Genomic DNA, 12,585 nt, shown 5'->3' on the forward strand with positions numbered 1-12,585 from the left:
AGATAAAGAAGTTTATAGCGGTGATTTCTTTGTGTCATTTGCAGTGGGTTCCGGAGCTACGAGGAGTACGGCGATGGTCCACGGCGTGGGTGGCAACGGAAACACTCGACCGCCGACTCCCAAGGGTAATTCAAATTTAACAGGACTCCTAGTCAAGGTAGATAATTGTTTCAAGTGCAAACAACGCATTACTTTGTGATCCGGTTGCCTACTTCACCCACACACCTAATGAGCCAGCCTCACAAATTGTTTTCTTGTCCTTCTGCGACAATGGTCGTCTAACGACGACCAAGGATGATGCGAGTAGGAAGGAGTTTTAAATTGAAATTCACAATGGGTCTGCGCCGTGATGAGTTCCACATTTAACTTTTCACTTAAGTATAATTATTATGCCGTTGCACACCCTTTGACAAGACAATTTAGTGGACGCTTGTCGCAATTAAAATCACTGTCAGGCTAGTAGATCGAAGAGGAAAGTCTTTAAAGGTTTGCTTGCGTCTTTCCTAGTTGGTGTAGTTTGAACACACTTTTCAACCGTCTCCAACTGCTAGTTGTGGAATTGCGAAAACGTTTCAACAAAATTAAATTTGGGTAATTTGAATCGGTCTTGTGGCTCTGTCGATTTTCACCTGATGTTCCAAAACGTAATAAATAAGAAAAAACGACAATAGTGAAATTGATTTGTTTCCATTTAACAAGCTCCGGTTCTCGACATGTTTGAACGCAGGTGGCGGAAAAGCGGTTTTTCCGACGTTCCCAAGAAACGTAATTTTTTACAAAATTGAAACGTTTGTTGCATCTATTTGCGAAATTACCGTTTCCCATTGCAGGTTCGTTCTCGATTTCCTGTTTCGAGGAACGAAATGTTCTTCCCTCTCTTGCAAACTGAAAAGAACCGATGTGAGAAGGGTTGAAGGGAAAAGTAACATCAGACTGATGAAGATAAAATTCTCTTTTAAGCACCGTCATTAATATTACTCTCTTTGATGGCGAATTAGAGGCTTAAACGACAACACAATCGTTAAAAATAGAGCCGGATGACATACCCCAACATAAAAATCTGAATTTTTATTATGTTATCCAATGCATTAAAAAATCTTTTGATCGACATTTTACGGAGAACTCGCACTAAAACCACATATTTTTACAAAATGTGTAAAAAAAGAAACAAGATCAATATTTCAAAAAAAGAAAAACATTGTTTAAATCTTGAAAACGATTCAAAAATCAACGGAAAATGATGTTGCAGTTTAATTTGAAATCGTTGCAGGAAGAATATCGGGTGACTTTTAATGATGGAAATTATTTTTGTTCTGTTGGCAACACATTTACGATTTTGTTGGTACGCTTGACTGTCAAATTCAAACATGACAATTTAAAAGTCAAAATAAATTATTGTACATCTAGAATCTTAACCTAGAAATCGAATCAACAGACAAATGCCTAGTCGTACCAAATTAATCGGGAGTGCCAACCCGCTAAATTAAAAAAAAGTCACCGGTATATTATTACATGAGCAAGTAAAGAAAGTTTTTATCCACGAAAATTAATGTAATCATGAATAGACAAAAACCTTCCTTACCTACTCATGTCATAATATACGGCATGATCAAGAATAACTGAATCTGTTGGTAACAATGAGATTTGGCAAATTTTAAATTTACCATCAAAGGTTCAATTGACCGACATATTTTTTTTAATATGGTTTCAAGTTAAAATATCCAGTCAATGCCAATTACGAGACAAAAAACACCAATATTTTTCAATTGTTTCATTACCAACAGATTTAGTCATTGTTGATCACACTGTACTTTATCTACGATCAGATGTACAATAGTATATTGTTATACGAGTTGTACAAGACAGCCTATTGTCGAACGAGAGGGTTTAGGACACGGTGAGCGTAGCGAGGAGTGCTCTAAAGGAACGAGTTCGATAATGGTAGTTTATTTGACGAGTTTGTGTGTAAATTGGGCCTTTTTTGACATGCGTGAGCCATTTTAAAACGCGAGTGAAACGAGCGTTTTAAAGGCCCACGAGTGCCAAAAAAGGCCCAATTTACACACGAACGAGTTGAATACAACGTTTTTTTGTTCGACGAGCTCCTTAATGGCTCCAAATCGCTTAAAACCTTTAAAATTAGCTTGACGTTTCGTTTTGACAAGTTGCCACATTTATTAAAATCCGTTCACATAGGAGAATTTTTTTTAATTCTGACAGTGTCGAACAAAAAAATGTCTTATGAAACGAATAAACATGTTATTTGCCTATTTCGGGTTCATTAATTTAATTTAAAAAAAATATAAAATAATTGCATATCTAGTAACTTTTATTTTAATGGAATTGGGTTGGTATTGACGAAGCAATGTTACTTCATTGAGAATTAAATTTCAAATTGTCTCCCAAATCCACCCCTTTGCCTTAATAGTTTATTTTAATTCCACAACAACAACATGGATTCAGGTTCAAATGACATCACATTTTACGCAGAAATTTACTAACCTAACCCCATATTCAATAATCACTAGAACGGATGCTATAAAATTGATCATTGTGTAACTGTTTTCATTGTCACAAATTGCGCGTTGTGACACCGAAATAGGAAAAATAGTAGTCCACGAGTGCCAAAAAAAGCCCAATTTACACACAAACGAGTTGAATACAACATTTTTTTGTTCGACGAGCTCCTTAATGGCTCCAAATCGCTTAAAATCTTTAAAATTAGCTTGACGTTTCGTTTTGACAAGTTGTGACATTTATCAAAATCCGTTTACACAGGAGAAAATTCTCAAATTCTGACAGTGTCTAACAAAAAAATCTCTTAAAACAAATTCTTAGTTGAATATTTTTATTTTTTTTAATTTTAATATTCGTTTTGTTATCATGGCTACGTTCTTGTATTTGGTTATGTTGCCAACATCACAATGGTGGAAAAATAAAAATCCCAATATTTCTCATTTTGATTGGTCCAAATCCCCATCAACTGTCCACAACGTGACTGTTCGCAACATCGCGTTCAAAGATTAGATCTTGTTGGATTTACTTGCATAATTTTTCTACTTAATTTTTGGATCGACGTTTTTGAAACACTTCTCACCAGCTCATTACTCGCAGTCGTACAATGTTGCCACATCTATTTTACGTAAATGTCATCTTTGGTGAAATCATTTATAACTTTTATATAATTACGTAATGTATTATTTTTGTTTACCAGAATACTTGGCGAAATAAATAATAATTTATAGGATCAGACAAAAAATATTCATTTCGTAATTATAATTCAAATTAAATAACACATTTTTGCTAAAATTTAGTATTCTGTAAAACAAAAAGAACAAAATAACCTCCTGCGTTAAAAAAAAAAACATTGAAATGGACGAGTTTTGGTGAATTTTAACCCCAAATAACCCCAAATATACCCTTCAAAAGAGACTCAGGGCAGCCGTACCTACTTTGATGCTTGATTAGTTTGCTCAAGGCTTCGTTCACGTGGATGTTAAATATAAAAATTTTGCGGATATTAATGAGCTCTCATTTATGAGATCACAACTAATTCCAATGCCGCCAAATTACGACTTCACTGTGTGACAAGACAAATGTTGGTGGTCATCTGTTGTTGTTGTTGTTGCAATACAAATTGGCAAAGCTCAGCATGCAGTCAGCTTCGCGCCGAAAGCACATCTTTCTCTGAGTGTAAAAAGCTTTACCCAATACATTCCCTGCAAGCTTTCCTGCAAATCACGCTTTTCCATCGTACGAATCACGTAAAGACTCTCGTCTCGAGATTAATCTGACGCTTGCAAGCTTATTAATTTTTTTCGCAACGGCGACAAAAACAAAGCCTGTTTACCCAAGATAGTGTTTTTATTTGGATGTGGAGAAAGAACAGACCTCGTCGCCGACGATTAAATTTTCAATTTGTTTCCAGAGTCGTTTGCCCGACAAACCTCCCAGCGTCGGTCACATATCGTTCCTGAGCGAGCCGCGAAACGCCAGGAGTTACAGGTCTAGCTTTCACAGCGAGCCCTGCACCAGGTCGAGGATGTGTCCCGACGAGCTCTGCCTCGACGTCTCCTGCCACAGCGCCGACTATTACGGTTCTGCGGTTTTATAGGAACAGGAGATGTCACCCAAGTGTGACATCAAAATGGGCATTAACGGAGCGGTGGCACTTTACAATTTCGAACAGACAAAGTCTAGGAATATTTAGTGTTCGGAGAGTGTGCTCGGGACGCAGAGGTGGACTCGAGAGTACATGTGTTGAGGGGGCGGCCCTCTCTTGTTACCATACAGGGTCTGCATTGAAACCTAATTAACCATACAATTCTTTATTTTTGTATTTGTTGTCGATTCTGTTCTAACTATAGTGTGTTGGTGTAAAAATAAGGAGACGATCCCAAAATCGATTCTCAAATGTATAGTGTCTAGCTTTAAGAAAACTTGTTTGATATCTACTGTTGGTGCTTTAAAAGTATTCCATCATTCGAACAGACATGACTGGTTACACGTTCGATTTGATACATTTAGGGCTAATTTTTTAAGACATTTTTATCATTCAAATTGCGTGAACGTCTTGTACATATTTAATATGTGTCATCAAATAATATTATCTGTGATTCATTTTCACTATAAATTGTTTACTGTAAGAGAGATATTTGTAAAGTTATTCAGGAATATAAATAAAGCTATTTTAATTTGAAGTTGAACCGAATCAACCGTTTCTTATGACCAACAACCAGTAAAAAACTGCGAGAAATTCTAATAAAAATAACTATTAATGTCTACGGTATTTCTCCAACTAGACCAAGTTCAGAAACAAGATTTTATAGCGTTCGTTCAGACGAAGCTTAACGAAAAAACAGCGAATCTCTATTTTTTCAATAATGTTTTAAATCAAAAGCGGTGGAGCAATTTGTGGTAGCCTGTGTGGAGTGATGTCGAGTCTTGTCTTGGTGAAAAAAGCTCCACAGTGAAACAAAATAATGGAGTGAAGAAGAAATATTCGAGTGATTATAATTTGTATGAAATATTACAATTAATTCCATTAACGTAGCAAGCTCCACTCTGAAAGCTTCAGTAGCGTATATTTAATAAAATTAGTGGCGGAAACAATCACATGAAATAATTTAATTTTCTCTCGTCTTGCATTGTACGCGATCCCGAAATTGAAAGTTTCAACTATTAATTCTAACGACGCAAACTCGACATAAAGAGCACCATTATCGGCAGACTCTTCAGTCTGAAGACTCCGAAAAGTTGTAGGTAGTGGTCGTTTCATGAAAGTTTAAATGGGCAATTTTAAATTCTGTTGTGTCTCGATCTATTATTCATAGGACTGCTGGTCCGAGTGGACAAATAAAAAAACGAATTCATTTTTAACGCGGTTGCAATTTCATTAGCGTTATCTCGGTTTGGCGCTCTATCACAACGCCATTATTAATGAATTACAATGAAAAAGTCTCGGAGAAAATCTGTCGATTTCGATGAATTCAAATCAACATTTCACCGGACGTTTTTCAACGTGTTGACTTTGAGGAGCGACACCGTGGATTTGAGATAATAAAAGATAACCGAATTTTAAGTGGCGGCGAAAAATATTAACAAAAATGTTGATTCAGTGTTCCACTGAAATTACCCAAACTGAAATTAAAAACAAACAAGCACCGACCTACGCACGAACGAAAGGTCAGTGGATTTGCAAGTAAAGTCCATTCACGTTGGATTTTCCTCTCAAGGTCAAATAATTTAATTTTTTGGCTCTGTAATTATGTTTTGTAAATAGTGACATGCAGCTAACCAACATAATGCGATTTAGCAATGCTCAATCCAACCTCTACGCTCTACGGTGTTTACATGCATGTCACTATTTACAAAACGTAATTACAGAGCCAAAAAATTTAAATATTTGACCTTGAGAGGAAAATCCAACATGAATGGACTTTAGAACGGAAACACAAAATTACAAATACATATTCCGAGTTTTCAAAGATTTTAAATTGTGAAAAATTAACGCTTCCGTGATCGATCGCACCAAAAGATAATCATTTAATATGTACACGCAATAACGAAGTAACGAAGTCTAAATGAAAAACGTCCATTAGCGTGATATAAGCTGGTCCGCCATGATAAGCATGTTATTCAAATAAATAATGATTCTACGGTCGCCCTACAACGATTTTTCCTTCCATTAAAAAAAGTGACGGCATAGTAGTTTGTGCTTCGTTTTTCTGTTCCTTTTGTGAATAAGTAAGTACAAAAGCCTATTACTTTTTTGTTGAATGTTTTAATAAAGCAGACCACTCGAAAACGGCGCAAACAAAATTACTACACCGGTAAATAATCTTATGCGGAAAAATTAATAATGATGGAGAGAGTCGAGATCGTAAAGTTTAACGGTTATTGAAGTTATGAACAGGGGCAAGAGGGACTCCTAATCTCCATTTACTCAGTTAACAGACAGATAGCACGGACATCCCTTCACGACCACGCAAGAATGGGTTTAATTGAAGTCATCAACTATAGGACGAAGGGTTATAGGTTAACGTCACGTGCCCCATTTGGTCCATTAAGAAAATCGTAAAAATTTCATTATGATCAGGTAGACACTCAATTAGAGCCGTTCAGCAGAATTTTAAAGTGTCAGTGCAACAGCAAAGTGCACAGAGAAAAAGAAAATGCAACCAGTCTGCACATCGATAATTTTAAGTTCATGGAATTAAACGTGTCGGATCGAGCTTCGCAGACTTTCGATTTGAATTCCACAGAAAGAGAGGCAGTGATGGTTTAATAAATTCACCTCCTACGCTATTTTCGACTATAAATGAATGCGACTTTTTGAAGTGAAAACTTCTTTAGACGCACTACATACATTTTATTTCCGGGCAGTGAATTAGTTTCGTGCGTTACGCTAAAATAGTTCGCGTTCGCATCACGCTAAAATCGTTCGCAGCAAGCTAAAATCGGGGAGTCGATGTCAAATTTAGCGGAGCGAGTGAGAAACAGTCAACTGTACGTCACTTGTCACTTCCAAATTTTTATTGTTCATTATGTTTTCATTGTATTGTGAAATTTAAGTGACGTCAGTGCAAAGCTGCAAATATTGTAAGTTCACAGATGAATGTAGGATTTAGTAGGAATTTTTCAATTCAAGAATTCATCAATTGGAAAAATTTGTGTAGCAAAATGTGAAGCGAAAAATGGATAAATTATCATAATATAGGGTATCTATAAACGATTGTCTGTTCCCGCTTGCCATGAAAACTTGTGTCCTGTTTAATACAAACCATCGTCAAGAAAATAAAACTAAACTAAAACTTAAATATCAAAACCTAACCTCACAAATTTTGTCAGGTTCTTTCCCTCTAAAAAGTTGCGTTTTTACCTGGTCAGGCTCGTTGTCTTACGTGAATAATCCTGTACATGTAATATATGTAGTAGTATACAGGGTTATTCACGTAAGATAACGAGCCTGACCAGGTAAAAATGCAACCCAAAATACAATTTTTCTACTTCCTTCTCTAAAGTGTAACATTTTGCACTAACAAATATGTAGTGTATAAAACGTCACTTTAAATACGATTGTTCATTAGTCACAACTTGATGTCTATTCGGGCGTTTTCGGCATATTAAACGGCTCGAAGTTTCTTTAAACATGGCTTGAATTTTTGGGACATATTTAGCCCTAGATCAAGTTGGTATTTTGACATTTATCAGTCTCTCATCCGGCGCAAATGAAAACGTCATTGCAGTGAAATAATCCGTTCTATTTTTCAAATATGGACCTGATAGAAACTGATAATGAAGAGGAAAATTTCGTTGGTACCCCTCCTGTAGTAACCGAAGCGGCAGCGAAGCCAGCAACAATTTGTTGCCTGAGAAATCACGGTATCAATACGAGAGAGCTTATAATATTTCGATGAATTTAGTTTGTATGTTTAAATTAACGTTTAATAAAAAAGTTGTTTGTTTCATTTGTTTATTTGGTCGTAGAAAAAGTATAGTATGCAACACGTTTTACACACTTCTCTAGACACTCGTTTATTAAACACTCGCTCCGCTACGCTTCGCTCGTGCCTAACATAAAACTCGTGTCTAAAGTGTCGTTTATAAAACTTGTTGCATAATATACTATTATAAAGCTATCTCGATCCCTATCACATTATCATAAAGCACATAAAACATATATAGCTTTTAACGTCAGTCTAATGAATGTCAAGTTCTGACAGAAAAATACCTCTCTCAACAAAGTATGATTTAACAACAATAATAAGCAATTAAAATCACAAAAGTACATAAAGCGTAAGTGGGATCATGTCGGGCCTGGCATCGTTCGAAAACATTTTCAAATACTAAATATGAACGAAAAATGCAATGACAGATATACTCGTAGGTACCTTTCTTTCAAACCTATCGAATATGTACTATCGAATTCATGAAAAACTAGGACAGCAAAATGTTGTTGGAGTAAATTGGGCTACATGAAAATGTCAAATATAAACGTCTGTCATTATGACAGTTCGAATTAGGTATTGCAAATAACAAGTAGACCAACCATCACAAACGTATTTAGGTTATCTACTTGACATGTTGGACATTAGTAACCAGTTAACATAAAGTACGTAGAAACGTAGAAACATTTTTGAAAAGTTGACATAACTAGGACGTTTTGCTGTCCTAGTTTTTCATGAATTCGATAGTACCTACTTGGATTCCTGATTTTATTTTTAAATACCAAAACACAATGAATGCTTTGTAAAATGTATTTTGGGTTGCATTTTTACTTAATCAGGCTCGTCATCTTACGTAAATAACCCTGTATATTACTAAAAATCAATTATGAGCGTCATAGAAGTTTTCACTTCTGTCTTATGTACACACTCTTTTTTTTTTTGGGTTGTGCACATTTTTCAAAAATTACTTTGGCAAACCTGATATCTTAATTACCACATTGACGTACAAAACATCAATTTCACATTTTATGTGTTAATAAATTGTGTCATCTATCACATTAAAAAAGAATTGACAGCAGAATGACCAACAATAGTATTACTAACCTATGAAAAAAGGCACATTCATTTATACTCACCCGGTAGTTGCCAACACATTTTTTTCTTTTGAGAAATATGTTTGTTGCCAACTTTACGACTAAAAACGACTTATTTAAGTGGCTTGTCAGAATTGGTTACAAACGTAAAATAGTACTTTACCTGTGCCTCTATCGATTAACGAGTTTAGAATTGGTGTTAAATACCGCATAAAAGATTATTTATGTCATAATCGATAGGATTACAACCCCGCTGTGGCTTTACCACTCCCACTTATTTTTATTGTCAATTTAAATAGCTCCAGAAATGCAGAAATGCCGGTGAAGTTCGCCATGGAAACGCGAAACCTGCAAAATAAATAAAATGTGCACCCTATTCATAAAGTTCTAGGTACATTTTTAACGAATGAATTCACTCAAAATAAATCTAAAGGAGTGTTTGCGAAAGAACGACTTCGAGATTTGGACGGAAATTTGATTTCAAACGATCAATCTCCATTCGGCGTCCATAACGTCCCTGTCATGTGTTTTTGTGCAATTTGATGAAAATTGGTGAAAGTAAATTGCCATCAATCTGAAACGGGAATAATAAAGTTCCCGGTTCGATAATTAAAATCACTGACTCAAAAAAAATTCACAAACAGACATATCAATAAAACGAACACGAATGAAACGTAAAAATCTATCGATAAATTTGTGCTATCTGTCTGTCTGTCAATGGTTCCACCTACTCGCCGAACAAACAAGATAAATAGTGATCAAGTAAAAACTTAGTAAATATGGTGGAAAACAAACACTAATTACAAAATATTAGGGCCACTTTACACAGAACAAATAAATTAGTCGAGTAATTCTAAGAAATGGATTTGATTGGTTCAATCTGAAGAGTTTTCGACGGGTTAGTGTGAAATATTGGAAAAAATAACGGTCAGTATGTCGATTTATCATTTCAGGACATTTTAAGAGGTTTTTTAGTACGTACCTGTCAACCGTGAGTGTTGTAAAATTGTTTCTGTAATATTGCTGATATAGAAGGAAGTGCTTGCACTATTCCAAAAGTATAATCTTCTACATCTCACATTCTCAACAAAAATCCAATTTCTAAAACTAATTACATTTTAATCCCGACCTAAAAATAAAATCTCTTCGTATATCCCGTCCTAATTAAGTTTATCCGATAATCAAAAATCTCACCTCGGCCTCGTTTCGAACAATTCCGTGAAAAATTGAAACCATCACGAAATATTTATTGGGCCACTTCTGCCAGCGCTTCTTTACGAAGCCCTCCACCCATCGATTCTCCTCCACTTGGCAATAATAACATAAACAACACAAATATCGTCGTGATGGGAATCATTAAGTAGAAAATACACGAAACAGAACAAATATCATTATCATTCGAGAAAAATTTCTTTGATTCCAGATCGAACGATGACACAAAGCAGAATGCTTCTTCTAATTTTCCGTCTCGTTATTTCCATCGGCCTGACAGGCGGAATCCAACACGAATTTATCAAGGAAATAACCGCAGCGAGTGAGCAAAGGTCGCTAATTCTGATTTACGACAACGCGAGTGTCTTTCGCGATTTTTCAGCCAGTCTCGATTTGCCCTCTTACAATATTTACCTACCGGAGGTGAACAAATTCAACGGCGAGTACGACGGCAGATACGATATAAGAGTGACTTTCGAGGAGAGCAAACTCTACTTCGTTTTCCTGAACGAACTGAATGACTTCTATTCGGTATTGCCTGCGATCCGAAGGATCTATTTCTGGAGGGACAGAGACAGAGTGGTCGTGGTGATTGGAGAGAATTACAACGGCTCGGACCTGAAACCGATCTTCCTGTTCTGTTTCCAGTTTTACATAATAAACATAGCCTTCGCCTTCCTTAAAGACGAAATGCAGATCTTCTCTTATAATCCTTTCAGCGGGGACTACTCCCTCGGCCTGGACCTTCGGGATTTGTTCCCGGACAAATTCCGTGATTTGTACGGTTACCAGTTGAAGATATCGATGTTCCCCAGCGTGGACAACCCTTCGGAGAAGGGCGTTTATCAAGGGCGAGACGGCATGATGTCGCGCACCATCTCCCGTCACATCAACGCGACCTACACCTACGTCCACCCCCGAGTCACGGGGCGCGCCCCTGTGCTCAACCAGTACGACGATGTCGCCGAAAGAGTGGTCCACGTGGGCTTCAACACTCGTTACGTCAAGTTCAACTTCAAGAACTTAATCGAGAAGACGTACCCCCACGACAGGGACGACTTGGCCTGCTTCACACCCAAAATACGAGCGCAGAAATTTTCCGGATTGACATCTCTATTGTCGCAAACTGTCTGGTTGTTGTCTCTGGGGGTGTCTTTGTTTTTCTTCGCGTACGTCGCCGCCGACGCTCTCATCCGGAGGCGGCGAGTCGACGTGGTCCACATCTTGATGACTCTTCTGCTGTTGCTCTTCAACAAGCCGGTCAAGGAGAGACGAAATTTCAACTTCCGGCTGGCTCTCGTCTCCTATTTGATCTTCTGTTTCTTCCTCAATACTGTGATGGTGTGCAGATTGACCAGCATCTTGACCGCACCGGAACCCTTCCGCGACATCGACACGGTGAAAGAACTCGCCGAGACTGATTACGAGATATTGACGATTGATCGGTTCCAAGAGTTGTTAAATGCGTCGCTGCTCGCAAACTTGAAAACGAAGATATTCCCTCGACTGACTATCATCGACGAACCACAATATCTACCGGAGATGAGGAAATGCAGGAACGTGGTGTTTATTTGCAAAGACCATTTGGCTCATTACGCGCGGATTCAACCCGACAATTATCCAAACGGGGTCCAGTTTTATCGTGTGATGAAGGAGAAAATCTTGCCCACACTCAGTTGTTACATCGTCAGTTACGGTTCGCCGTTTTTGGCCAGACTTGACACCCTCGTAAGCAGAATTGTGGAGTCTGGAATTAACGAATATTGGAAAAGAAAGACTTGGCACAAATTGGGTATGCACGATCGACTCCGTTTGAGTCATGATGATTACAGAAGCGGTGTCTCCCTCGCTGACATGTGGATGGGCAGCCAGATTCTTTTGTACGGGTTAGGAGCTTCTTTTTTAGTGTTTTTGTTAGAAGTAGTGTCAATAAAAATATTGAACACTTCAAAATTATTTCCTTCCTTCCTGTGAGAACTCTCAAGGCCGGAGTTCACCAACTCCTTTAGAGCGCGTATTTTATGCATACAAAGCGGACTGCCTAGTAGCGCCTACCTACTCCTAAAGAATTGTAAGATGACACTTGACACAACCGTAAGTCTGAAAGTTTCGTAATTTAGCGAGAGATGTGTGTTGTTGTGATTTTATTATTACAGCAAATGAATCCAATGAGCATTCATCTTACAAAATTCAAGCTCGCTCCAGTATTTTGCAAAGGTAATTAGAACAAATTTTAACAAGAAATGTGTGTGTTGAGAGTAAAGTACGAAACCGTGGCATTTAGCATTCGTAGAGGAGATTAGTTTCCATAAACAAAAGTTAAATGTGGG

General features: G+C 37.2%; 2 protein-coding genes across 3 annotated transcripts in view; both read left to right on the top strand.

The window, feature by feature from the left end:
• The window catches only part of LOC138135030 (adipokinetic hormone/corazonin-related peptide receptor variant I-like), a 56,255-nt gene extending 51,550 nt beyond the window's left edge, over positions 1-4,705 (top strand). For both annotated transcript variants that reach the window (XM_069053666.1, XM_069053667.1), the window contains 2 exons: positions 45-157; positions 3,929-4,705. In XM_069053666.1, the coding sequence (XP_068909767.1) occupies positions 45-157; positions 3,929-4,114 (299 nt within the window). In that variant the 3' untranslated portion in view covers positions 4,115-4,705. The remainder of the gene's footprint in view (positions 1-44; positions 158-3,928) is intronic.
• Positions 4,706-6,114: 1,409 nt separating this feature from the next.
• LOC138135047 (uncharacterized) lies at positions 6,115-12,229 on the top strand. Its single transcript, XM_069053685.1, has 2 exons — positions 6,115-6,246; positions 10,467-12,229. Exon 2 carries the CDS (start codon positions 10,475-10,477, stop codon positions 12,227-12,229), a length of 1,755 nt encoding a protein of 584 aa, XP_068909786.1. The 5' UTR covers positions 6,115-6,246; positions 10,467-10,474.
• The last annotated feature ends 356 nt before the right edge of the window (positions 12,230-12,585 follow it).

The sequence above is a fragment of the Tenebrio molitor genome, chromosome 7, assembly GCF_963966145.1.
Source record: "Tenebrio molitor chromosome 7, icTenMoli1.1, whole genome shotgun sequence".
Lineage (NCBI taxonomy): Eukaryota > Metazoa > Arthropoda > Insecta > Coleoptera > Tenebrionidae > Tenebrio > Tenebrio molitor.